Source organism: Trachemys scripta, chromosome 11, assembly GCF_013100865.1.
Source record: "Trachemys scripta elegans isolate TJP31775 chromosome 11, CAS_Tse_1.0, whole genome shotgun sequence".
NCBI lineage: Eukaryota > Metazoa > Chordata > Testudines > Emydidae > Trachemys > Trachemys scripta.
This window is the reverse complement of record NC_048308.1, coordinates 75,804,565-75,830,366: the sequence shown is the minus strand read 5'-3', so window position 1 is coordinate 75,830,366 and position 25,802 is coordinate 75,804,565. Positions and strand designations below refer to the sequence as shown.

General features: G+C 48.2%; 1 protein-coding gene across 1 annotated transcript in view; it reads right to left on the bottom strand.

Annotated features, from left to right (window-relative positions):
• Positions 1-25,802, bottom strand: part of LOC117884761 (unconventional myosin-X-like) — a 257,754-nt gene that overhangs the window by 78,291 nt on the left and 153,661 nt on the right. The window contains exons 22-25 of the mRNA XM_034785520.1: positions 21,372-21,478; positions 17,019-17,324; positions 5,654-5,693; positions 3,488-4,270 (exon numbers count right to left, since the gene is read on the bottom strand). Of these exons, the coding sequence (XP_034641411.1) occupies positions 3,488-4,270; positions 5,654-5,693; positions 17,019-17,324; positions 21,372-21,478 (1,236 nt within the window). The remainder of the gene's footprint in view (positions 1-3,487; positions 4,271-5,653; positions 5,694-17,018; positions 17,325-21,371; positions 21,479-25,802) is intronic.

Here is a 25,802-nt window from a genome sequence, read left to right as displayed (position 1 = left end):
AGCAGCTGCATCAGAAGACTGGCTCTGCTGAGCACTACGGGAAAAATGCAGCACAGGGTCAACCAGCAGGGTCACCAGAAGGAACCAAGCTCCTAGAAGCTTGAGCAGCTGCTGCTGCCACTCAGGTGCGATGGGAAGATGTAACACTTTTAACATTACATCTATCCTAAAACTGATGGACATCAATGACAAATTCATGGAGTTCTGTGTAACTTTATAACCAGGTACGCAGTGCTGCCAGAACTCAAATTTGGTAGTGTTGAAAGCAGGAGGAGGTTGAGGGGTAAGGAAAGTGGGGATGGCAATACTGAGGGGAAAGCTAAGGCAGTTTAGAAACTTGGGTGCCAGATTAGTATTAAAGAAGGGCAAAAACAGAAGAAAGTAATTTTAAGGATATCCTGGTTATAAAAGAGTATGTGATCCCCCTTTAAGGGAAGGTACTGCTAGCATGCCTTTTATTGGAGCTCAGCACTTTAAGACAAGAGAATTCTGAGAGATTTGGGCTCCTGAGGGATTGATGGGAGGTATAGTCCCACATCATGTAACGGAGGAGCAATGTGACTAGAGTAGGGACTATATATAGATAGCAAAATCTGCTCTGGAGGTAGAGACCTGCAGACCTCTACGGGGGAGGTCTGGGGTACAGAACACTCAGCCCAGGAATGGGACTGTGGAAAAAAGGCCTGTGGATAGGTAGGACACAGAAAGACCTGGGGGAAACAAGAAGGAAACGATCTGATGCACAATTGGCTAGATGTGTTTTGTTGTTGTGAGGTGTCGTTTTTATTTTGGGGGGTGGGGTTGGGGTTTTTTGTTTTGTTTTTCCTTCCTCTTAAGCATCACAGATTGGCCATCACTAGAGAGGAGACACTGGACAAGCTAGACCAGTGCTCTGAGGTGGTAGGGAATTCTCTTTCTAGATGTCTGACTGATATTTCTTGCTCACATGCTCAGAGTCACGATGATCACCAGATCTGGGCTCGGGAAGGAATTTCCCCTCAGCTCAAACTGGCTGGGACCTTGGGATTTTTTTCCCCTTCCTCTGCAACACGAGACATGGTTCACTGCTAGGATCATCTGGGCACCTTTCACCTAATCAATTCCCTGCCATTGAAGAAGTCTTGGGCATTGATGGTACCTTAGTTTCTCCCATTCTCTCCCTGTGGCACAGTTAAATCTCCTGAGGCCTGAAATGCTTTAATCTAAAGTACCTGGATTTAATAGATGGATATCTGGGTGAAAATTATTGGCCTGTGCTGTACAGGACATCACACTAGATGACCTAAGGTTCCTTCTCACCTTAAACTCTGACTCTATGAAAATGAAATATAGCACCTGAGTGGGCTCGAGGCCCAATGTAGTACTAACTTTTTTAAGAGCCCAAGGCCAGAACTTTCAGTGAGTGACAGCAAGCACCTCTGCAACCTCTGGGTCAGAGGGTTAGGGTAACATGAGCATAGATTCATAGATTCTAGGACTGGAAGGGACCTCGAGAGGTCATCGAGTCCAGTCCCCTGCCCGCATGGCAGGACCAAATACTGTCTAGACCATCCCTGATAGACATTTATCTAACCTACTCTTAAATATCTCCAGAGATGGAGATTCCACAACCTCCCTAGGCAATTTATTCCAGTGTTTAACCACCCTGACAGTTCGGAACTTTCTCCTAATGTCCAACCTAGACCTCCCTTGCTGCAGTTTAAACCCATTGCTTCTGGTTCTATCCTTAGAGGCTAAGGTGAACAAGTTTTCTCCCTCCTCCTTATGACACCCTTTTAAATACCTGAAAACTGCTATCATGTCCCCTCTCAGTCTTCTCTTTTCCAAACTAAACAAACCCAATTCTTTCAGCCTTCCTTCATAGGTCATGTTCTCAAGACCTTTAATCATTCTTGTTGCTCTTCTCTGGACCCTTTCCAATTTCTCCACATCTTTTTAAAAATGCGGTGCCCAGAACTGGACACAATACTCCAGCTGAGGCCTAACCAGAGCAGAGTAGAGCGGAAGAATGACTTCTCGTGTCTTGACCAAGAGTGTTTCAATACAGCCAAATGCAAGGTGATACATGGGAATGGGTGACAGGGAATGGATCACTCAATGATTACCAGTTCTGTTCTTTCCCTCTGGGGCACCTGGCATTGGCCACTGTCAGAAGACAGAATACTGGGCTAGATGGACCTTTGTCTGATCCAGTATGGCCGTTCTTATGTTCTTAAGGAACAAAGAACTTAGGCTGTAATTGGAGGATGAGGGAATTTATTCTGGAAAGGACTTAGGGGTCTTTGTGGATAACCAACTGAACATAAACTCCAGTGTGGTGCTGTTATAAAAAGGGTTGGATTATAAACAGGGAACTATCAAGAAGTAGTAGGGAGGTGAAACTGCCTCTGTATACAGCACTGGTAAAGCCCCTGCTAGAAAACTGTGACCAGTTCTACTGTCTTCATTTTAACAAGGATGTTAAAGAATAGAGAGGGCTCAAGTAAAAGCTGCAAGAATTATTGAAGATCTGGAAAACCCACGTTACAATAAAAGGCTTAAAGAACTAAAACTAGTGTATTACAGAGTAGGTAAGAAGCAATTTGATCACGATTTAAGAACCTACACAAAGAGAAGTTATCTGACATAATGGGGTCCTTTAATAAAAAAAGCATAACAAGGTCCAAGGGCTGGAAGTTGAATTTGGAAAAATTCAAACTGGAAATATGATGCAATGTTTAAAAAGCATATGTAATGAATCACTGGAACAGAATAGCATGGGAAGTGGTAAATCAATCTTCATCTGGAGTCCTTAAATAGAGACTGAATATCTTTCTAACAGATATGATGTAGTTCAATCACAAGACACTGGTCTCAACAGTGTCACTTATCTATCTAAGGCATTTTTAATGTATTTATCCTCAAAGTACCCAGGGGAGATAGGGAAGTAACATCACCATTTTACAGACAACTAAGGCCCAAGTATGTAGGAGTTGTGGTGCTGACGAAGGAGCCTAAATCTCATTTTCAAAATGGATTTAGGCACTTGGGAGCCTAAATCCCATGGACAGGCTCCTAAGTGCCTAAATCCATTTTGAAAATGGATAACATGGTGATGAGCACAGTACAAGCACCTGTATAGAACGCGGAAGTCTGCTGGCTTGTGTAGGGGCCAGTAATGATGGAGAGACTCATCCCCTCTGCCTTTTTGCTAATTGCTTACTGCCAATACATCAGGTCCTCTCTCTCTCTTTCATGACCATTATTAGTGTTCTAGTATTGGCCAGCAAAGATTCATAGACTCTAAGGCCAGAATTGATCACTGTGATCATTTACTCTGACCTCCTATATAACAGGAGATGGACTAAGAGAGTATTATCTATTAATAACTGCACCCAAAGTGAGACACCAGAGAATGAAAGCATCGGTCTGATATGTATTAAAAAGGCAAAGGTCACAAATACCAATAAAGCAAAACTGGCTTTCAACTAAAGGCAAAAATTCTTACCGAGTCTAGGCTGCCACGATTGGAGTCCATGCTGGTACCATGGGAACGCCTCAAGACCTCCTCACCATTTAGGGGCTCAGCCAAGGTGCTGCCAGTATCTCCAAAACCATCAAACTCCTCGTGGTCATAGTCAGACTCCACATCTGGTGGGAAGCTGTAAATTGGCTCTCCCATCTCCCCACTGTTACTCCTCAGGGTTTCTGAGACTGTGTTGTAAATACTTTCTGTGGTGTCAGATGGGGCACTGTGCTCCTCGGGGCTTTCCACAAGATGATCTGTAGTGCTGTCTACCTCCACTTCACCCCTTCTCCGAAATGGTAGATTCATATATGTATCTTCCTCAGTGGAGTTGTCGCTGGTTCTGGTGCCGTGTTGATCCAGAACAACCAGGCTGGGGACAGAGAGCCCCTCATCATCAGCATGAAAGCCTTCATCTACTTCTTCCTCAGCCAGAGGCGCCACAAGGCTGCAGTCAATGTTGAGGGTTCCGTCATTGGAGAGTGAATGTTCTAGGCTTTGCACACTTTCATCCAGGTTTCCAAAATCCAGTAGTTCCAAGAACTCTTGAGCGACCCTGGATGCTTCCTTCTCTAGCCTCTGGATCTCCTCTTCTCGCTGCCGGTTAATCTCATTCTTGGTGTTTTCGCAGGCAATGGACATGTGATCTGCCTTCTGCTGCTGCTGTAGCTTCTCAATCTCCTTTTCCAGCCTTAGGATTTCCTCCATCTGCCTTCTCTCCTCTTCCTGCAGTGGGATCTCCTCCTCCTGCGTTAACACCTCCACCTTAAAGAAATTATGCCAATATCAAATTAAAGAGCCCCAACCTACAGAGGGGCTGCCTTCCTGGGTCCTCCAATTTCTCTTCCCCACAGGAACATGCCTGTTGTGTATTCTCACTTTCCCTCTATAAAAAGCCACTGCGTGCATCCTTTCTGCTTTTCCCACTCTGCATCCCTTGGGCATCTGTGGGCCAAAAGCCACAGGGGTAATTACCACATCTTTACTCATCCTTTTTCTTCCAGTCACCTGCTTTCTAGGTTGGAGATTCTAATATTAGTGTCAGGTCTCTGTCAAAGTCATTTGCAGGGAGGTGGGGATGCACTTCTCCCTCCCACTCCAATACACAGCTATGGTATCTCCAGTCAAGGCATATAGCTCTGAATTTCTCAGCTGCTCTGTAGTCTCACTGGAAGGCTAGCTGCTTTATTAGAGGACCAGGCCTGTTCACCTGCTATCCACACTGAAGTATGGTAGAGATGAAGGAAAATTCCAGGAAATGCACCACAATATACAGATGATGAAGGAGACTGGAAAACATTATGACAGTTTGGAGATAAACAGGGGCCCCCTCTTGCTCCCCCCCCCCCCCATGATCTGGAAAATGATTATTGATGGGCCTACAATAAATATTAAAGGTATCATGTAAATCCACGTAGTTCCACACAAATATGACAGTGCAGCCAACTAGGTGGTCTCTTCCTTCCACAGTGATCAGTGCCTGCTTGGGTTAAGACTCAAACTGTTGTTTAGATCCTATTTTTTGCTAGTTCAGTATGTGCATTAAAAAGTTATTTCATTTGGATCTCTCATCTACCTGAGCTGACAAACCAGGATTAGATGAAGAAGATAAAGGAAGGGAGACCAGAAAATAAGTTGTTTTTACAATCAGCTTGTTCAACATGCTCAGTTATGTTGCTAGAACCTTGAATGGTTAGATTGGCAATCATAAGGTGGAGATTCATAGCCCTTCTAACTCCTTTCCACTCCTCCTTTGTTTCGATTGTTGCAGACAACAATATAGCAAAAAGGACTGTGTCACACAATGCAGCTCATCAAAGGGTCATGTGCCATAAGTTCACTGTCAGAGATAAAATAGGATGCAACCTGTCTAACCCTGAAATCTCTAGATAGGAACTATGCAAGAGGATACTAAAACCATGAACATGCCAGGTTAACTAGACAACCGTTCTGCTGCGGTCAGGCACCTGCAGATTAAGAAGGAAAATAATGCTTTCATAGGGAGTTTTTCTAACATGTTTTATCACAATAAAATAAAGATGCATATTTCAGGAAAAAGCATAGTCAGTGAAGGCAACCAGCAGAGAGGCCTGAGCTACAGAAGGTCCAAAGAGGAGACGCAGCAAAGGAATCAACAATTAAACTTACCTGAGCCACCTGGAGTACAGCATTCAGCTGCTCTTCTTCTCTGTTCAAAAGAAGACAATAGTAAGTGACAAACCCAGATCATCTGAGTATTTTAATAGAAACTATGGAGAATTCTCTCTCCATGGTTAAGGGTGAAGTAAGGCTCCTGTTTTAAAGCTGATTTATTAAACCACCAAGCTCCTTCACGCTTGGCATGGCCCATCCTCGCACATGCATCCTTTACTTTGAGATAAATCAGGAAATTGGATCAAATGGAATGGGGCTGAAAGGACAAGAAGGCAGGATTACATAAACTCGTTATGGTCTTGTAAAGCCCATTGTGGTCAATGGGAGGCTTTTCCACTGATTTCCAAGACCACTGGATCAGGCTCTATGTGCACAATTTCAGTTTTGAGGAAGTTCTCTTTTTTTTTTTTTTTAATTATGACAGGGCCATGGCAACACCATAGTTAAGCTTGTGTTCTGATTAGCACTTGACATAGCTACACTGTGTCTCAGAAAGAACCTGCCAAATCTAAGCACTTTGCTAAGTGGCTGAGACTAGACCCTTCCACGCTAGTGATCTGGGTTATATTTTCAGCTTGCATAACCGCTCAGTGGCATATGAGACCTTTCGCAATAATAAAGATTGTAAATTACATTTAATTATTAATACCAGGGAGCTCAAAAAGTGAAACCAAAGTGTCAATCTCCTGGTTCCCAGCCCGGTGCACTTTCTCCTGAGCCAGACAGTACTTTGTTGGGAGAAAGCAGCCACCACAGCCATTGCGCATGTGTCTATCTGGAGGTTCAGCTGCATGTGGCATTGCATGCGTAGTGCTGATGTAATGGGTATGGAGGATTTCAGCAGTCTTCCCACAACAACGTCTACTGAGCAAAACACAGACAGGAAATGGTGATTTATAAAACTTAGCCCAATCTTAACATGAAAGGACACAAAGAGAAGCAATTCTTTAATTGCCTATATACCAATGCCAGGAGCCTGGATAACAAACAAGAAATGAAATTGCTTATTCATGAGCATAAATTAAATCTAGTTGGTATTGCTGAAAGCTAGTGGGTTGATTTGCATGACTGGAATGTTAAAATAAATGGTTCTGACCTATTTAGAATGGATCGAGGGGAAGCGGCACACTATGTCAAAAATGGCATTACCTGTTTCCAAGTCACTGACAATTCAAAAGAGTTATCTGCCCTGGCTGAGCAGAAGCTAGCGGTGACCATGCCTTGCTCCCTGCTCTCACCTACCCCCAAGGCAGGTTTCTTTTGTTAAAAGGGCTATGCCCTCTCACTTTTAAAAGTGGAGGGACCATGGCCACCCTGACCCTCTTCCTGCAGTTTCAGTGCCCCTGGGCTCCCAGACCCTCCAGCTGCCCTGGGGGGCAGGGACGGGGACAGGGCTGTTCTCAGGCACCCCAGCCCCCCGCCCTATGTCATCTTTGGAGGGATGCTCTTCTCCTCCCCTAGACGAGTGACCTCCACTTTGCCTTCCCCTCATTCCCTCCTCCTTCAAGTGCTACACAAGATTCGCCAGGACAGAGCCAACATCATCCTCATAGCCACTTTCTGGCCCAGCAGTTCTGGTTCGCGGACATCCTCAGATTCTGGCTTCCGCACACTCCTAGATCTCCTCACACAAGATCAAGGGAGACTCAGTCATCTCAATCCAGACCCTCTTCCCATCACAATCTGGTATTTGGATGGGCACCAAGTGTGGACTGTGCATACTCCGCCTCGGTTCGGCAAAGCAGGAGAGAATTCACCAGAGCCTGCTACTGAAAGTGGAGAGATGTTGACCCACACTACCTATTATATCCTCGGCAGGGAACATGACAAGATGCACAACACACATGCAGGTCAATGGATACTGCTAAGAAACACTTCTAGACTCAGGTGCTTGGTGCGCATGCACTCCCATGTGTGGAATAATAAGATAGGGACCACATCTCTCTAAGAACTTCCAATTGTAGGTAAGTAACCTCCTCATCTGCATGATTTTTAATCTCCCTGTAAATTTGATCACAGATTCCAAGGACAGAAGGGAGCATTGGAATCATCTAGTGTGATCTCCTGTATAGCACAAGCCATAGAATGTCCCCAAAATAATTCCTATCTTTTAGAAAAACATCCAATCTTGCTTTAAAAATTGTCAGTGATGGAGAACCCACCACAACTCTCAGTAAATTGTTCCATTCATTAACTACCCTCATAGTTAAAAATGTATGCCTTATTTCCAGTCTGAATTTGTTTAGCTTCAGCTTCCAGCCAGTGGATTGTGTTATACCTCTCTCTGCTAGATTGAAGAGACCATTATTAAATATTTGTTCCCCATGTAAATACTTCTAGACTATGATCAAGTCACCCCTTAACCTTCTCTTTGTTAAGCCAAATAGATTGAGCTCTTTGAGTCTGTCACTATAAGGCATGTTTTGTAATCCTTTAAGCATGCTTGTGGCTCTTCTCTGAATCCTCTCCAATTTATCTACATCCTTCTTGAACTGTGGGCACGAGAACACAGGATTCCAGCAGCCGTCACACCAGTGTCAAATATAGCGGTAAAATAACTTCTCTATTTCTACTCAGGATTCCCTTGTTTATGCATCCCAGGATCCCACTAGCTCTTTGGGCCACAGGGTCCCACTGGGAGCGCATGTTCAGATGATTATTGTTCATGACTAATGCTGCGAGTTTGTCATGGAAGTCACAGATTCCGTGACTTTCCTTGCCCGCCGTGACTTCTGCAGCGGCCACTGTCCCCTCTCCTCCCTCCCCCCAGCAGCAGCAGGAGTTTGGGTGCGGGGCTCAGGGCTGAGGATTGGGGTGCTGGAGGGGGTGAGGGATCTGGGCAGCGCTTACCTCGGGGAGAGGGGGCTCCCCAGAAGCGGCAACATCCCTCGGCTCATAGTGGGAGACGTGGCCGGGGGGTCTGCGCGCTGCTTCCGCTGGCAGGCACCGCCCCACAGCTCCCATTGGCCGAAGTTCCCAGCCAATATGGGAGCTGCAGAGCCGGCACTTGGGGAGGAGGCTGCACACAGAGCTGCCTGGCCATGCTCCACCTAGGAGCTGGGAGATATTGCTGCTTCCGGGGAAGTGTGGAGCCGGGTAGGGAGCCTGCCAGCGCCGCCAACACTCCCCCAGCACCAACGGGGGTCCCAGGCCCCTCAGTATCCTCGGCATCTCCCCGGGCCATCCCTCTGAGCACCCATGGCACCCCCCAGGCTGTCCCCCCGAGCACCCGCGGCACCCCCGGGCCGCCCCCCTCCCCAAGATTTAGTCAGGGTATATAGTACAAGTCATGGACAGGTCATGGGCTGTGAATTTTTGTTTGCTGCCCATGACCTGTCCATGACTTTTACTAAAAATACCTGTGACTAAAATGTAGCCCCTTATTCATGACCCCCAAATCTTTTTCAGAATCCCTGCTTCTCAGTATGGAGCTGACAGCAACTAATACCGCGTCTTGTGCTTTATCTGTTAGGACACTGAGCCATAAGTATTCAGATCAATATTTATAGTGGGGATGATGTGAGCCTTTGAACCAAACTGTAAATCCTGTATCTAATGGAAACAATTTCAAGTCAGGGGGTGCTGCAGCACCCCCTGAACCCTAGTTCCTATGCCGGCAGGCTGTGTGTGTGGCTGCAGCTCCCAGCCCCCACTGGGCAGATGAGGCCCGTTCTGGGCAGAGGGAGCCCTGCTCAGGGGAGGTGGAGGTTGCAGTGTCGGGAGACGGGGAGGAGATGGATGTAGTTTGGGGAGGGCAAAGCCCCCCCGAAACAGGGGCAAAGTGTGGGGGATGCATGTGGGATCACATACCATTGCCCCCTCTCATTTCTGCCAGCGCTGAGTAACTCAGTGGGGGGGGGGGGAAGAGGCAGTGGGGAAGGGAGGGGGGGGGGGAAGAGAAGAGGAATGAGGGAGTGGGGGGAGGGGAATGGGGGGAAAGAAGGGGAATGAGGAAGGGGAATGGGGGAAAGAAGGGGAATGAGGAAGGGGAGATGAGAAAAGTAGGGTGGGGGGAAGAGGCAATGGGGAAGGGGGAAGAGAAGGGGAATGAGGAAAAAAGGGGAATGAGGGACTGGAGGGAGGGGAATGGAGGAAGGGGTGTGAGGAAGAAGCAATGGGGAAGAGGGTTGAGCGGGGAGGGAAGAAGCAGTGGGGAAAGGGGGTGGGGTGGCGGGAAGAGGCACTTGGGGGAGGGGAAGGGGTGAATGGGAGAGAGATGCAGTGGGTAAGGAAGGGAGGGTGGGGGGGAAGGAAAGGGGAATGGAGAGAGGAGGAGCAGGGGGTGGGAGGGCCCATGGCGAGGGCGGTGTGGGGGGGCCGAAAAGTTCTTTGTGCCTAGGGCCCCAATAAATCTTAATCCGCCTCTGCACACGCGGCACTGAGGGAGGTTTGCGTCATAACTGTCCTTTGGCCGTTGGTTGGGAGAGGTTCAAGGAGGTGGTTGTGGCAGAGACAGGAAAGTAAGGTCTCAGACTGTTGTTGGTGGTGTGGGGGCTCTTGTTGATAGTAGGCAGGGTAGGGTGTGCACGGTCGCGAGTGGAAGGGTTGTTTCTGCTGCCTGAGTCTAGGGGCCAGAATATATATGCCAAGGGCTTGTAGCATCGATCTGGAATTCTTGAAAAAGTGCAAGGATTCGTTCATCTTTTTGTTGAAGAGATTATTCTCATCAAAAAATAGGTCCTCGATCGCATTTCGGACCCCTAGGGAAACAGAAAGATTGTAGCCCCGAGTCTCTTCACATAACTAGTCTGGTGGCTAGAGATCGAGAGGATGTGTCAGCTGTATCCACTGCTGCCCGGAGGGCCAGCCACCCTGATGATCAGTCTCTTTTTGCTACCAGCGCATGGAATTGGATGGAGCTTGTCTGTGAACTCTGCTAGCCTACCATAGTTATTAAAGTCGTACTTGCTAGCAGAGACTGATAATTTGCAATGTGGAACTACAGTCCTGCAGAGGAATCAATCTTCCCAGCAAGTCTAGCCGCTTAGCCATCTTGTCCAGAGGAGTGGATATTTGAGGCTGCTGCCTTGTCCAAGTGGGCTGTGGAATGGGCAACAAGGGAGCCTGGGGGCGGGTGGGTGAACAGGAAATCTGCCCCCCTAGTTGGCACAAAGTATTGTCTCTCCACCCATTTAGGTGTAGGTGCACAAGGCCGGTGTGTGCCGCTTCTCCTGCTGACATAGCTTCTACGTCTCACGGAGGTGGAATTATTAAGCCGATAAGAGAGCATCAGTGCAGCTGTACCGCTGTAGCATTTCTAGCTTAGACGAGCCCTAAGAGAGCAAAGGAACAGGGGTTTCTGACTCAGGCCACATGGCGGTAAGAGGGACCTGGAGAGGTGTCAAACCACGCTATCTATTATATCCTCGACAGGGAACACGAGGTGACACATAACAAACATGTGGGTCAACGGACATTGCTAAGAAAAACTTCCAGACTCAGGCGCATGGTGTGCATGCGCACCCACCTATGGAATACACATAGGAACCATTACTCAAAGAACTTAACGTTCTTTAAAAAAAAAAGTCAAAATCTGTATAATGGAAAGTGTTAAGCAGTTGAGATATAACTGAGTAGGAAGACTAACGAATCAGAACCATCTGGGAGCTCACTTGAGAGCACCCTGGTGGTGATGCTGAGTTAGCTAGTTGTCCAAAGGCTGTCTCAAGGGGCAAAGAGCAGAGCCATTTAAAACAACTCTCAGAATCCCTGCTACAGTCCACTGGCACATCAACAGCTCTTCAAATGTGATAGTACTGAATGCAGCTAATAGTCTAAAATAATCAGCATGGACAACATCCATCGTTAGGAGAAGTGTGTTAGGGCATGTCTACACCTACCTCCGGAGCAATCGATCCTGCGAGGGTCAATTTATAGCATCTAGTGAAGATGCAATAAATTGACCGCCGAGCGCTCTCCCGCTGACTCCAGTACTCCACTGGAGCGAGAGGTGCAGGCAGAGTTGACGGGGGAACGTTAGCAGTCAACCTACCTCAGTGAAGACACCGCGGAAAGTAGATTTAAGTACATTGACTTTAGCTACATTATTCGTGTAGCTGAAGTTGTGTAACTTAGATCGATTCCCGCCGCCCAGTGTAGACCAGGCCTCAGTCATACACACACTCCACCCTCAGGCTGACAGAAGAGAACCAGCTGGGATCAAAAAGACCTGAGAAACATAGATAATATTGGAGAGGTCATGCCACCACCTTCCCAACAATATTCCCTTCTTAATGCTTAGCCAAATGGTCGGCTAAGCCTCTGTCCATCATTTGGTCTGTACCTGTGTGGCCACAAGGGCTTGACAGGCTGTCCAATGTCAGAACAGACTTGATGCACCGATGTAATGGGGGTCTGCCTCTGGGCTGCCTCCACCCCTCAGCTGGTGGAATTTTATTCCAGATGTTACAAGCCACCTGGAGAACAGTGTTTGCCGGAATGTCTTGCGGCATTCTCACAACATGTCCGAAAAGCATAAGTTGCCATCTGTGGACAATGGCCCCAGTAGTCTGTAGACCAGAACGACTGTACACATCTGCATTACAGATGAAGTCATTCCACTTTATGCCCAATATACGACGCTGGCATTTTGTGCGGAAAGCCTCCAGCTTTGCCCAGTCTGAGCGGCATAGTGGCCATGTTTCGCAACCATACAGCATTACGGAGAGGATACAGCTCAGATAGATCCTGGACTTGGTTGTTGTGCTGAGATGATATGGATTCCATATTGATTGGAAACGACCCATGGCAGATGCTTCGATGTCAATCCAGTGGAGAACCTCCGTGTGAGAGTTGGAGGAATTGGTGAGTATAGAACCCAAATAGCAAACGCTGGAGACTGCTTCAATAGTTTCATTATTCAAAGAGACTGGTATCACGGATGGTCCTGAGTCTAGATTTTGCAGCTTTGTCTTTGACCACAAATCACGGAGGCCAACCTTAGCCAATTCCGCCTCCATTTGCTGGAGTGCCTCGCAAAACCTGTTGGGGCTCTGTATTAGAACATCAGCAGCAGCACAGTCAAGATCTGAGAGTGAGAGATCACCAATCTTAATGCCTATGGACCTGACAGAATGCTGCATTATGAAATCCATTGCCTGACAAAAGAGTGCAGGGGCTAAGACACAGCCCTGCCTGACACCAGATACTGATTTAAAAGCTGCTGACATCCAGTTTCCCAGATGTACAGAGGCAGTGGTTCCATTATGCAGCTCACTAATCAAGTCCAGCAGAGTGGTAGGGACACCTACACCCTTTTAGGCCTTAAATAGTGCGACTTGATCAACTGAATCAAACACAGCCTTAAGATTGACATACACCACGTGCAGGGACTTCTTGAACTTGTGGTGTATCTCCGACAACAAGCAGAGGGCCAAAATGGTGTCTAATGTGGACCTGTTCCTCATAAAAACATGACAGTTAGGGGTGATGCTTCCGATGCATCAGGGGCTCCAAACACGCCAGCAGAACATGCGCAATCACCTTCCCTGGCACAGACAACAAGGTCATCAGCCTGTAGCTCTTACATTTGCTGCACGGTTCCTTACCCGTATAAAGTGAGATCACAATACCGTCCATCCAGGCGGCTGGCAAGGTTCCAGTTCTCCACACCAGGCAAAAGAGGGCCAGAAGTGATTCCGCTATAGGATCAATAGCGCATTTTAGCAGTTCTGGAGGGATGCCATCAGTGCCGGTCGCACGTTCGTTTTTCAGTTTACAGCTGGCATGCTTCACTTCATCCAACATTCGTGCATCAGTACAAGTGTCTGGGTCCGAAACCACAGTGGCTGCCAAATCATCCAGTTCTCAGCAAGTGGCTGCTGGAGGGTGGTACAGGGAGCTGTGATAATGTTCCACCCAGCATGAGAGGATGTCCTCATCTGATTTACAATGACAGCCTTGGCTGTCATTCAGGATGCCAAGTGACTATCTCATGACTGCCGAGGTTGTGGATCGCATGGAAAGCCGGCTTTAAGTCTCTCCTGGCAATTGCGAAGTGCCAAGGTGTTGAAAAGGAAAATTCAAAACAGAGTGATAATTAGAGAGTGAGCAAAGGCCTTTTAAAAAGAGAAATCAGCAGTTTGCCAACCCTCGGGGAGGCACTGACAACCCACTATAATGGTCTCAACACCTTTCCACTGGCTTTCGCCATCCAGGAGAGACATTAGCTAGAAGACTTCTCCTACCACAGGCAGGAAGGATATTAGCTAGATGGCTCCTCCTGATCAATACCATGCAGGGGTGAATATGCTTAGTTAGAAAAGTCCCTCTAATCAGAGACCACACAGGCAGCATTTGACAGAAAAGTGATTCCGTAAACCAAGCATTAGCATCTTAAATATGTCGAGACCTCACTGGGCAGGCTTAGCACTGGTGACTGGGCTATTGTGGAGTACAGGAACTCCTCACTTAACGTCGTAGTTATGTTCCTGAAAAATGCGACTTTAAGTGAAATAATGTGAAGTGAATCCAATTTCCCCATAAGAATTAATGTAAATGGGGGGCTTAGGTTCCAGGGAAATTTTTTTCACCAGACACATATACACACACACACACACACACATATACACACACACACACACATATACACACACACACACATACACAGTATAAGTTTTAAACAAACAATTTAATATTGTACACAGCAATGATGATTGTGAAGCTTGGTTGGGGTGGTGAAGTCAGAGGGTGGAAGAGGGTGGGATATTTCCCAGGGAATGCCGTACTGCTAAATGATGAACTCGCCCTTGGCTGAGCCCTCAAGGGTTAACAGGTTGTTCATGTAGCCGCACGGCAGAGAGACAGATGCAGAGAGAGAGAGAGAGAGAGAGAGAGAGAGAGAGAGAGAGAGTGTGTGTGTGTGTGTGTGTGTGTGTGTGTGTGTGTGTGTGTGTGTGTTAGTTATGCACATTCCACCTTTAAGTACGCTGACCCCACTCTAAGTATATTGCCTTTTAAAGTATATCAGCAAGTTGAGACAGCAGCTGCTGGCAGCAAGCTCTCTCTGTCCTGAGCCCTGTCGTGTCCCCTTCCACCCATGGAAATGGGGTAAAGGAGCAGGGGAGGGAGGGGGCACCCTGATATTAGCACCCCTCTTTCCCCACCCCCCTGCACAGCAAGCAGGAGGCTCCCAGGAGCAGCTCCAAGGCAGAGGGCAGGAGCAGCACAGGGCAGTGGGGGGAGGGACAACTGAACTGCCAGCACTTGATAGCCTGCTGGGCGGCTGCCGCACAGGGAACTTAGGGGAGCGGGGAGGTGATAGGGGGGCTGTCGGTCTACCCTGGTTCCAAGCCCCCACCAGCTAGCTCCAACAAGCTGATCTTTCTGCAAGCAGTGAACAAAGCAGGCGGTGGCCAAACAACATTATAAGAGAACATTACGCAACTTTAAACGAGCATGTTCTCTAATTGATCAGCAACGTAACAAGTTAACTGGGACGACTTTAAGTGAGGAGTTACTGTACTAGTGTATCAGTCAAATGGGGCCTCAGTTTGCAGGAGCTGCCAGTTAAGATCTTAAATTCAATAGCTGAGCAATGACCTCAGGAAATGTAAGGACCCAGACTTAGATCCAATAGATATCTCCTCTTGCTGTGTCTACTGGGTGGTAGGCGATTCCTTTTCCATGCAACAAGTTTCCCTACTGATTTTTATGTGACCCCTTCACATGCCTCTCAACCTGCCAAAGCCCAATTGCAGGACACCATATGTGGCAAAGACCCAAAGTGAGGGGGACAAAACAATTATTCATGCAGGAAGCCTAAAATGGTGTGGGATTCATTCCCTTAGTGTAAATATTTCTATGACTTCAGTGTTATGATTCTGTATTACCAGTGTAAGCAGATGTCAACAATAAAAGTGAGTGGACACCAAATTTGTGTAGAAGATAGGTAACTGTGGAACTAAAATGAGTGACATCCCTTGAAAGGAGGGACATTGGAGAGGTGTGCCTCTTGTTATTCACAGATTGCTCCCTTCCTGCACATTTGCTCTTATTTCCAGGCACTTCCAGTATACACTTTCTTGGGATGAGTGATAGAGCAAGGGCAGTGGTGCTAAAAAAGCACAGCTCAGAAGCATTTCAAACTATCCAAAGGAACTGCAAGCAGATAAGATCATAAGAACTGCAATACCAGAACAGAGATCAATCATCCATCTCACTGAATAACTGGTCACACTGGACAGACCAATGACTGATAAAGGCTGGTACCCTATCTCAGACACTGGCTGATCTTAGATGTTTCAGAGGTCACAAAATATTGGGAAGGTAGGAGGAAAATATTTATTCCTGACCCAGTGACTAAAATCCACTCCTCATATTAACAAAGAGGAACAATGTTGAAGGGCACTGGGGGAGGGGAATCAGTAAATTAACTCTCCAAATGAATGCGGGATAGCCCATACCTACCCAGCTTTTCTACTCTGAGCCACCTGACCCCACTCCAATCCTTACTTCTGGGGGAATTCTGCACCACTGCGCAATGCAGAATTTTGCAGAAATTAATCTTGTGCATGCAGAATTTCCTTTCCTCCACAGAAATGGGCTGCAAGCTACCACTAGGGGCCACTGGACTCGGCAGAACCCAGCTTGCACATAGAAGACACTGCTGGGGAGAGGGACAGGGAGCTAGAGGGTTCCTGGCAGCTGCAGTTCCCAGCATGCTCTGAGGGAAGAGAGGGCAGCACACAGGAAACGCCACGTAAGCCTGGGACCGAGCATCAGGCTGTTTCGCCCTCTGGATCCCTGGGCTCTGGGGAGGGAGGGGAGGTTGGAGACGGGCATCTGGACAGGGGGGGGGGCCCACAGCCGGGCTGGGGGGAGGGGGTTGGGGGGGGGCGGGTGTATGGGACTGGGGGGGCTGCAGGTGGGCTCTGGGGAGGAGGGTTTGTGGGTATCTGTTCCCTCAGCTGAGCTCGGGGAGAGAGGGGGGGGAAGGGGGCACAGAAAGAGGAACCAGGTTGTCATTGGGGTTTTTTAAACTCTACTCCTGGGTGAACTTTTGTGTGTGTCCGTATTATTACAGACATACTTGCTGACAGTTATTTTGAAATAAATTACCAAATTAATTGCAACTGGAGTGATTATGTAGTGTTATTTTGACAAAGAAAATTAGTAGAATTTTAAAAGATTATGCACAGAATTTTTAATTTTTTGGTGTAGAATGCTCCCAGGAGTAAATCCTGTCCTAAGGAGACTTGTGCATGTATCCAAATTACTGCAATGATGTCTCACGTGACTGCTTCCTTATGGCCTGAAGGCACTGTTGTCATGCCAGGGCCTCAGACCTAGTCATACACCTTGGCAGATTCACTACTAGGGGCCAGCCATGTAACTAAAGCTGTGAAAAATAATCCAGTACCTTTTCTTCTCTTCTTCCTCCTCCTGTTTCCTCCTAAGCGCCTCCTCTTCTTGCCATTGTCTTTCCTCTTCCTCCCTTCTGATCTGCTCTTCCTCTTCTTGCCTTCTCCTCTCCTCCACTTCCTGTTTCTGTCTCTGTTCCTGCTGCAGTAGGTGCCGATAGAGGCTGCGAGCCAGCTGGCCACGCCAATGCTTCTGCAGGACAACAGCCGACGCCTTCAGTCGCAGGAGGGCTTTCTTCCAGAAGTGCGCTCGATAGTTCTTCTGGATTGTCACAATACTGACTAGGGCCTTTCGATACTTCTTCCTACAAACAAAACCAAACAGTTAAAGGGCCATGAATCACTGACCACTTCTATGACAGTCATGTCTCTCGTGTTTCTAAGGAATGGCTCCCCAGGGTACCAAAGTGCTGAACAAATGATGTGAGCATTCCAGTACCCATAGGGGGCACAAGTCTCTCCCTCCCTTTCCACCACGCGAAGATTCTTTTCCTTGCTGCCCTCTTTCCTGCATCTGCCACCTTATTCCTGTCTCCAAAGTGACCCTTCCTGAGCTGCTTTAATATGTCTGCCTTTGTTGAAAGGGAAAATGAGCATGAGATCCCCAGGGGATGAAGGACAGATTGTCACCCACTAGAAAGGAAGTTTCATGCGCCTCAAATCTTACATGCACATCTCTGGGAAGCTACCAGCCTAGCGCACTTGTATGCCCTTCGCACAGACTCCCTGGAATCTTTATAGAGGAAAACACCCCTAGCATCCACTTCGCTGGTCACTGAACCACCTTGAAATTTCAAACACAACCCGAGAATGATCCCCTAGGGCCAGCATAAGCATCTGAGACTGTGCAACATTAACAACAATGAAACCAGGGCTCCAGCAGCCAAGGCCGTCCCGTGGGGGGTGGGGGAGAAACGGGGGGACGACACAGGACATAAGCACTGAGTTTCTAATTGCCGGGAGGTGCTCCCCCTGGCCCCACTGCCCCTCCATCCCTTCCCCCAAGGCCCCACCCCTGCCCTGCTTCTTCCCACTCCTGCTTTGCCCCCGCCCCACCTCTTCCTGCCCCTCCCCCGTCCAGTTCCGCCTCCTCCCCCAAGCACCCTGCACCCTCGCTCCTCTCCCCCCCAGTGTCTCCTGATGCTGTGAAACATGTGATCCGCGGCAGGCAGCAGGCACTGAGAGGGAAAGGGAGGCGCTGATGGTGGGGCCTGCTGGTGGGCAGGAGGCACTGGGAGGAGGGGGAGGTTCTGGTAGGGGGGACTACTCCTTGCTCCCCCCCGCCCACCTCCCTTTTCGCCTCCTCACCTTGCTCGCCCCCCTGCCTCACCTCCCCGCCCACCTCCTCACGAAAAGCTGGCCCTCGCAAAGCGCGGGGCCTGGAGCAGTCCCCCTGATTCGCCGTACCCAAGGGACGACTCTGCCAGCAGCAGCAGCAGCTGGGTGCAGGCTACAGAGAGGGGAGGAAGGAGAAAGGGCGACAGAAGCCGGTTTAAATAAACTGGTCGGGGGCCGTCTCTTCCCCTCACTTCTCTCCCGAGTGCCTCTCCTCATACAGAAGGTGGCCAGCTGCATACTCAGCCTCCTCTAAGGTGGACAAAGACAAAAGGCACAGACTTTTACAAAAGACATTTGGCAAAAGCTCCACTGAGAGTACCATGCTAAAGCCCTACTCAGCTCCATGGTGCTCTTCCTGATAATATCTATGAGCTCTGCTGTCAGAGGTTAAGGCCAGAAGGGACCATTATGATAATCTAACCTGACCTCAGATATACACAGGCAATAGAATGTAATCCCGTCTGGAGCCTTCTGCTCACTTTCCTCCACTTCCCAAGGTAAAGTAGGGTTACCATACGTCTGGATTTTTGGTCCTCAAATCCTTGTCCGGGAGGAAATTCCAAAAAGCCGGGCATGTCTGGGAAACTAGGGAGGGGTCGTGGGGCTGGGATCCGGGCTGGAGCCGCTGGGGCCGGAGCCGGAGCTGCTGGGGCCAGCGCTTGGCCAGGGCCAGGCCGGAGCCGCTCGCCCGGAACCGGGGCCCGAGCCGGGCCAGGCCAGAGCCGCCGGGGCAGGCTGGAGCCACTCGGCCGGAACCGGGGCCGGCGCCCCAGGGCCCGAGCCGGGCTGGAGATGCTGGGGCCAGAGCCGCTCGGCCGGGGGGGCTGGACTGGGCCATGCCTCCTCACGCGCCCCAGCTCCAGCTTACCTGCTGCCTGCCTGTTTCAGGCTTCCCGCAAATCAGGGGAGGGGGAGGAGCAGGGGGCGGAGCGTTCAGGGGAGGGGGCGGAGACTTTGGGGAAGGGGTGGAGTTGGGTGGGGCAGGGAAGGGGCGGAGTTGGGGCAGGGGTGGAGCCCCGTGGAGTGTCCTCTTTTTGTTTTTTTTAAATATGGTAACCCTAGGTAAAGCCAACTTTTGCAGCCAATGCAGGAGGGCCGTGAAATACAGTGATCCTGCACTTCACCCTTACTCATATATAAAACACAGAGGGGACAGGGGCCCTGATTTGGCATCTGGAATTTAGTTACCTATTCTGTTGATGCTGCAAGGTACTGGGCTAAAGCTTGGCTCCCCCTCCAAGAGTCAGAGAAGCCACATGGGGACGGAGTGTGGCTCCCTCCCCCAAACCCATGCAGGTCCTGTGAGGCTAACAGGGACACAGCCCAGTTTACAGCACCAGTTCTCCACAGGTCCTGCAGGGCTAAGAAAAGTAAAAACTTATTTTAGTTGGTGGAGTCAGCAGCTGTGACTAGGAGTCCCACAGGGAGCAGGTCTGCTAAACAAACGGGGCATTTTCACTTTGGTTTATTTTCTGATTCAGATATTTCACTTTAGTGACCATTCAGACACCCTGAGCTTCTGGGAAAGTAAAGCAGAGTGTATAGCCAACCATGTAACCTTTCATCCCTTAGGCCTCTTTCCCCAATTCTCAGAACCAGTCCCTGAAGATCTGGATAAAGATGACAGTAAAATCCTAGAACATCTAACTCTTCATGGCAAGCTTACTCTGCTTAATTTACATACTCTTGGTGACTGATAAGCTCTAAGTGCTACATGGCAGCACACTCTAGTTTTGCCTTACTCACTCAAAACCTTTTCTGGACTTGTCCCATACTAATTCCTTTCTATTGGAGCCTCTCTAATGTTGATGCAGTGCAACACTGAAATTATCACAAAAAAGGTTTTCTAACTTCACTTTCTCCAACCTTCATCTTCCCTGTTTTCTGCTTCTTTACCTCCCTCTGCAATGCCTTATTTGCCACCAGTCGCTGTATAAGGATTTTTCCTTTTGACCATAGCAGCACTGCTTGATTTGAAGACTAAACTTAGATGAACAGTGTGCATCCCAATCTCCCAGTCCACTAGCTGGGTACTTTCCTTTCCAGGAAAGTCACAGAAGAGACACTGCAGTTTTCCCTTAGCAATGCTGCCTAGAAATTATGTTTTACAATGTGATAACTCCCCTCCTCCCCCAAAATATCTGGAGGTTTCTGATTATTAATTATTATTATTTAAATGTCCCTGCCATGAGGAACTTACATTCTAATTTACACAGACTGCACAGCAAGTAAAGGCACCCAGACAAGGGGAGAGGGGAAGGCACAGAGACAGCATTTTGCTTTATTTTGGCAAGCAGCATGTGCTACAATCATTAGAGTCAGCTGTTACATTAACTTCAAGGGGCAGGAGAGGGGATGGCTCTTCTGTAATAGCTTTTCTTTAACACTACTATGATTAGGAGCAGTAGTGGCAAAAGGGAGCAGCTGAGCGGAGATCAGTGGTGAAAGGCTAGCCCAAAGTAGTAAGTTCTTAAGAGTGACTTAAAGAAGGAGAGGGAGGCCCCTGGGAAAATAGGAGAAGGGAAGCTGCTCCAGGCCTTGGGGACAGTGCTACTAAAGACAGAGTTGGGAGAGGGGAAGAAGAGAGATGAAGGGAGCATTAGGTGAAGCTGGTAGGGTAAGGGTGGAGGAGTGGGAGCTGAGAGCCAAGAGGTAGAGGGGGCAGAGTTCTGGAGACCTTTGAAGGTGAGGATGAGGAGTCTGAAGAGGCAGAGAGTCAGTGGAGAGATGGGGTCATTGCAGCGGCATGTTTAACACACTAGGGGATGGGGGTGGGGGCAGAGGAGGGTGTAAGAAGCAGGGGGTAGAGGAGGCTGCAGTGGTCAAAGAAATGACTACAGCACAGACAAGGATTTCAGCAGAAACACAGATTTTGAGGCTAGCCCATGGATTTGGAGGGTGGGGGGAACAGAAGAGTGGAAGTGCTGATAAGAATACCCTAGAGTAGAGGAGAGGATGGGGGAGACTGCAAGCAGACAGGTGGAGAAAACGCAAAGACAGCCCAGAACACTGACCTTGCCATGTAGCCCAAGACGTGGGCTTGGATGACTATAGCCGCTTTCCTCAACTCCTCTTCCCGATCCTTCTCCAGGTTCTGTTCAAGAGCTTCCTTCAGGAAAACCTGACACCATGGGGAGGAGTTTCAACAAACACAAAGAGAGGAAAGAAATCAGCCCGGGGGGGGGGGAGGGGGGGGGAGTCAGGAGGTTTCATTCCCTTGGTGACAAGCACAGAGTGCTCTCTTTATGCTGCTGCCCTGTGATCTCTGCTCAAGAGCTGCAACCTCTCCAGAGCCACCCCTCACTTTCGGCTGGGGCCTTTCCTGGTATGACAAGGAAAAAGTTGTGCAGGACATGAGCCAAACTCTAAGCCCATCCCCCGCCTCCTTTCATTCTGTGGTCAAGGCTTTAAAGACAGAGAGAAGGGGGAGGGAAGGAAAAATAAGGAAGGAGGAGGAGAGTGTGCAAGCTAGTTATTAACCCGTTCTCAGCTGGTATCTTTTCTTCACACAAATCTATTTTCTCGTTGCGTTGGCCCCTGGCTACCAATATGTGACATTAAATATTTCATAAAGAGATCACACTACATTTTGGGTGCAGAGGTGAGCATTTACATTTCCAGGACCCTGGCAGCAGTTTGCACTCTGAAAAGTTAAGATTAATGGAAGAATCAGAAATCTGCAATGGTGAGAAAAATGCATAAAGAAACTGGCCATCCCCAATCAAACATGGCCTGGCCATTCCAAAGGAATCTGATCACTGCAGGTTCTAAAGGAATCCTGAGGAGAGGGTTCTCCATGCTGAATGTGCTCCTGTACTGCAGCATACGAAGGGGGAGATGCACCCCAAAGAGAGAGGTGTCCTTGCCAGAGATGTGCTGCTGTACTAATAATAATAGTTTGTTCTTGTCTAGCACCTACCATCCAAGGGCCTCCGAGCACTTTACAAACTTTAACTGATTAACACTCACAGCCCTGTGACACAGGGCAGCACTATCCACATTTTACAGATGCAGGAACTGGGTCACAGAGAGACTAAAAGCCACATATCCAATATCAAACCAGCAGCAGAGCTAGAATCAAAAAAATTTCCCTGTTCTAATCACTAGGCAGCACCCTCGACATAACGCTACCTCTTTCTACTCATCTCCCATGCCTCTTCACATCACTGCCTCCAACTCCTCCCCTCCATCAGTGATACTAGCCTTGCTGTCCTATTTCTCCACTTCTCCCATAACCGACTCTGTTCTTTCTTCCACATTGCCCCATCTGCATGGAACATCCTCCTCCCTCATTGCTTTCTCTGCATTTAAATCTCCCCTGAAGAACAGCTTCCATCACAACGCCCACAAGAAATTAGCTGATTCATAATGGTCAAGGAATTGAGGACAGTCTATAAAGAAAGTCACCACCATGACCACTTTCCTTGTTTGTTGTGTCCCTTTCCACAGTCTGTGTCAGTTTGTTGGTCTTTTAAAATTATGAACTTCTTGGGACTGTTCTTTCCATCAGATTTATGCTGAACCTAGTATGTTGTGGGTGGTACCAGAACAAATTAATTAATAGGGACTGTGCCTACAGTGATAGACACCTTACAAATGTTTAGGCAGGGAGGGAGCTGTCCCTGAGAGTTGGGCCAGGGATGCAACTCCGCCATGCAGCAGAAGTATCCAATTCACAGAGACTTCATTGGCAATACAAGCCTCACAAGTGTTGCTGAAGTATTAAAAACCCAGAGAACACTCAGGTATCTCTCAGTAATATCCATCCAAGACAGGGCATTTTGATCCCCAAACAACATGGGGGTTGCCAGTACTAGCTAGCTGTGAAATGATAGCATTTTGCAGGAAGCAGATAGGAAAGATTAAAATTAATTCAAACTACAGGTAGACTATTTGTCAGGAAAACTGTAAACAAATCATCTGTTTCTCTGTCATTTAATTCATAGCCACTCTCAAAAGTTTAAGCCCATCTTCATCTGAGGAAAGAGTGACTAGATTCAGAAATATAGGGGTTATTTTGCCATTGTTTCTTCTCATATTAGAAACTGACAGAAGCTTATGGTAAGTAAGACACACAGCAAGATGGTGTCAGTCAATATATATTCAAGAATATATGTGTGACTGTTGACTGCATATAGCAGTGAACACTTGCAAGTGGAAGCATACATATGTGAGGGCTATGCACATGTGTACATAAAAAGGTCTCTGTTCATACATGGATGTTCATATATTTGTGCGCACGCTGTGTACAGTGTCTACATTGCACAATGTACAGAATCCATTCAGCCCCTCCCTGGAGAAGGTCTATTACAGAGATATCTGCAAAAATTTTTTGCTCCTTTTAGCATACACTTTTCATCTTAAGTGCCAAATCTGTAAATTCGCCTGTAGAGAACACTGGTGAAGGAGAAATTGTATTGCTGTGCCTTGGATTCCAGATGGTAAGAAGAAACCTCCTGCAATGTTAAGCCAATTTCCTCTTTTTTCCAACAGGACCACATAAAATGTCACTCTGGACATCAAGAAAAACTTGATTAGAGTGGGAAAGAGATGGGGAGAACTGTGTCCTGACTGAAAACAGATGTGATGGGCAGTGCTAGAGCGAGAAGCAAAGGGAACACAAGAGTTTGGAGACTTGGTATAGCTGCTGCTTGTCATGGCATCACAAATTAAGGCCATGGTGCATTGGAAAAAATGGTGGCTTACCTTTTGTAACCGCTGTTCTTCGAGATGTGTTGCTCAAGTCCATTCCATGTAGGTGTGTGCGTGCCCATGTGAATGGTAGCCAGAGATTTTTTCCTTAGCAGTATCCGTAGGGCTTGCTATGGTGCTTCCTGGAGCCCCGCACTCATGTGCCGGTATGTGGGGTGCCTCCGGCCCTGTGCCCTCTCAGTTCTTCTTGCCATCTACTCTGACAGTGGGGATGGAGGGCGGGTTGTGGAATGGACGTGAGCAACTCATCTTGAAGAACAACAGTTAGGAAAGGTAAGCAACCATTTTTTCTTCAAGTGCTTGCTCATGTCCATTCCATGTAGGTGACTCACAAGCAGTACCCCTTGGTGGTGGGTTTGGAGTTCACTTTCATGTGGCTTGCAATACTGCTTTGCCGAAGCTGGCGTTGTCCTGGGCTTGCTGAGCGATAGCATAGTGGGATGTAAAGGTATGGACTGAGAACTGAGTAGCGGCTCTGCGGATATCTTGAATTGGAATATGTGCAAGGAATGCTGCTGAGGAAGCCTGCGCTCTGGTGGAATGAGCGGTGACTATGGCTGGTGGCAATACACCCGCCTGTACATAACAAAACCTAATGCACACTGTTATCTAAGAGGAAATCTCTGGGAGGAAACCAGTAGGCCCTTCATTCTATCTGCTATAGCCACAAAGAGCTGAGTGGTTCTACGAAAGGGTCTGGTCCTTTCAATATAAAAGGCTAAGACCCACCTAACGTCCAGAGACTGTAGCCTGCATTCCTCGTTGGACTTGTGAAGTTTCGGGAAGAAAACAGGTAAGAATATGTCTTGGTTGCAGTGAAACTGTGACACCACCTTTGGTAGAAACGCCGGGTGAGGACGCAGCTGGACCTTGTCTTTGTAGAATACCACGTACGGAGGTTCCGAAGTTAGGGCTCTGATCTCTTAAGGTCAAGGGGACTGCAACCAGAAAGGCAACCTTCCATGCAAATAGAAGCAAGGAGTAGGATGCCATCAGCTCTAAGGGAGGCAAGAGGGAGGCATGAGTTGCAAGAGGGCTAGATTTAAATCCCACTGAGGCACCTGAGGAAAGAGCCTCTCCGGGCCCTTCAAGAACCAGATTGTCATTTCATGAGAAAATACTGATTTACCCTACTTGGCGGGTGGAAAGCCGAGATGGCCGCTAGATGCACTTTAATCGATGAAAGGGCTAGGCTTTGCTGCTTAAGGTGGAGCAAGTAATCCAGAATAGTTTGAATCGGGGACTTGGAGGGCGAGATTCCTTTCTCTGAAATCCAGCAGGTGAAACACGTTCATTTGGCTAGGTAAGATGCTCTAGTGGAAGGCTTCCCGCTACCCAACAGGATTTGCTGAACCTGCGCCAAACAGGCCCGCTTGTCGGCATTCAGCCACTCAGCAGCCATGCTATTAGATGAAGGGATATCAGATTGGGGTGCAGAAGGGTGCCCTGATTCTGAGAGAGCAAGTCCAGTCAAAGAGACAGCGTCAATAGGGTTGTCACAGACAGGTCCAGGAGCATGCCGAACTAGTGTTGGCCCAGCCATGCCAGAGCTATCATGAGGACCTTTGCTTTGTCTCTCTCTGCAGGAGAATGTTGTGTACCAGTGGTATCAACAGAAAGGAATACAGGACCCCTTCTGACCACTGGAGAAGAAAGGCATCAGACAGGGAACCCTCCTCGGACCCTTGGATTGAGCAGAACTCCCAGCACTTCTTGTTCAGCTTGGACGCAAA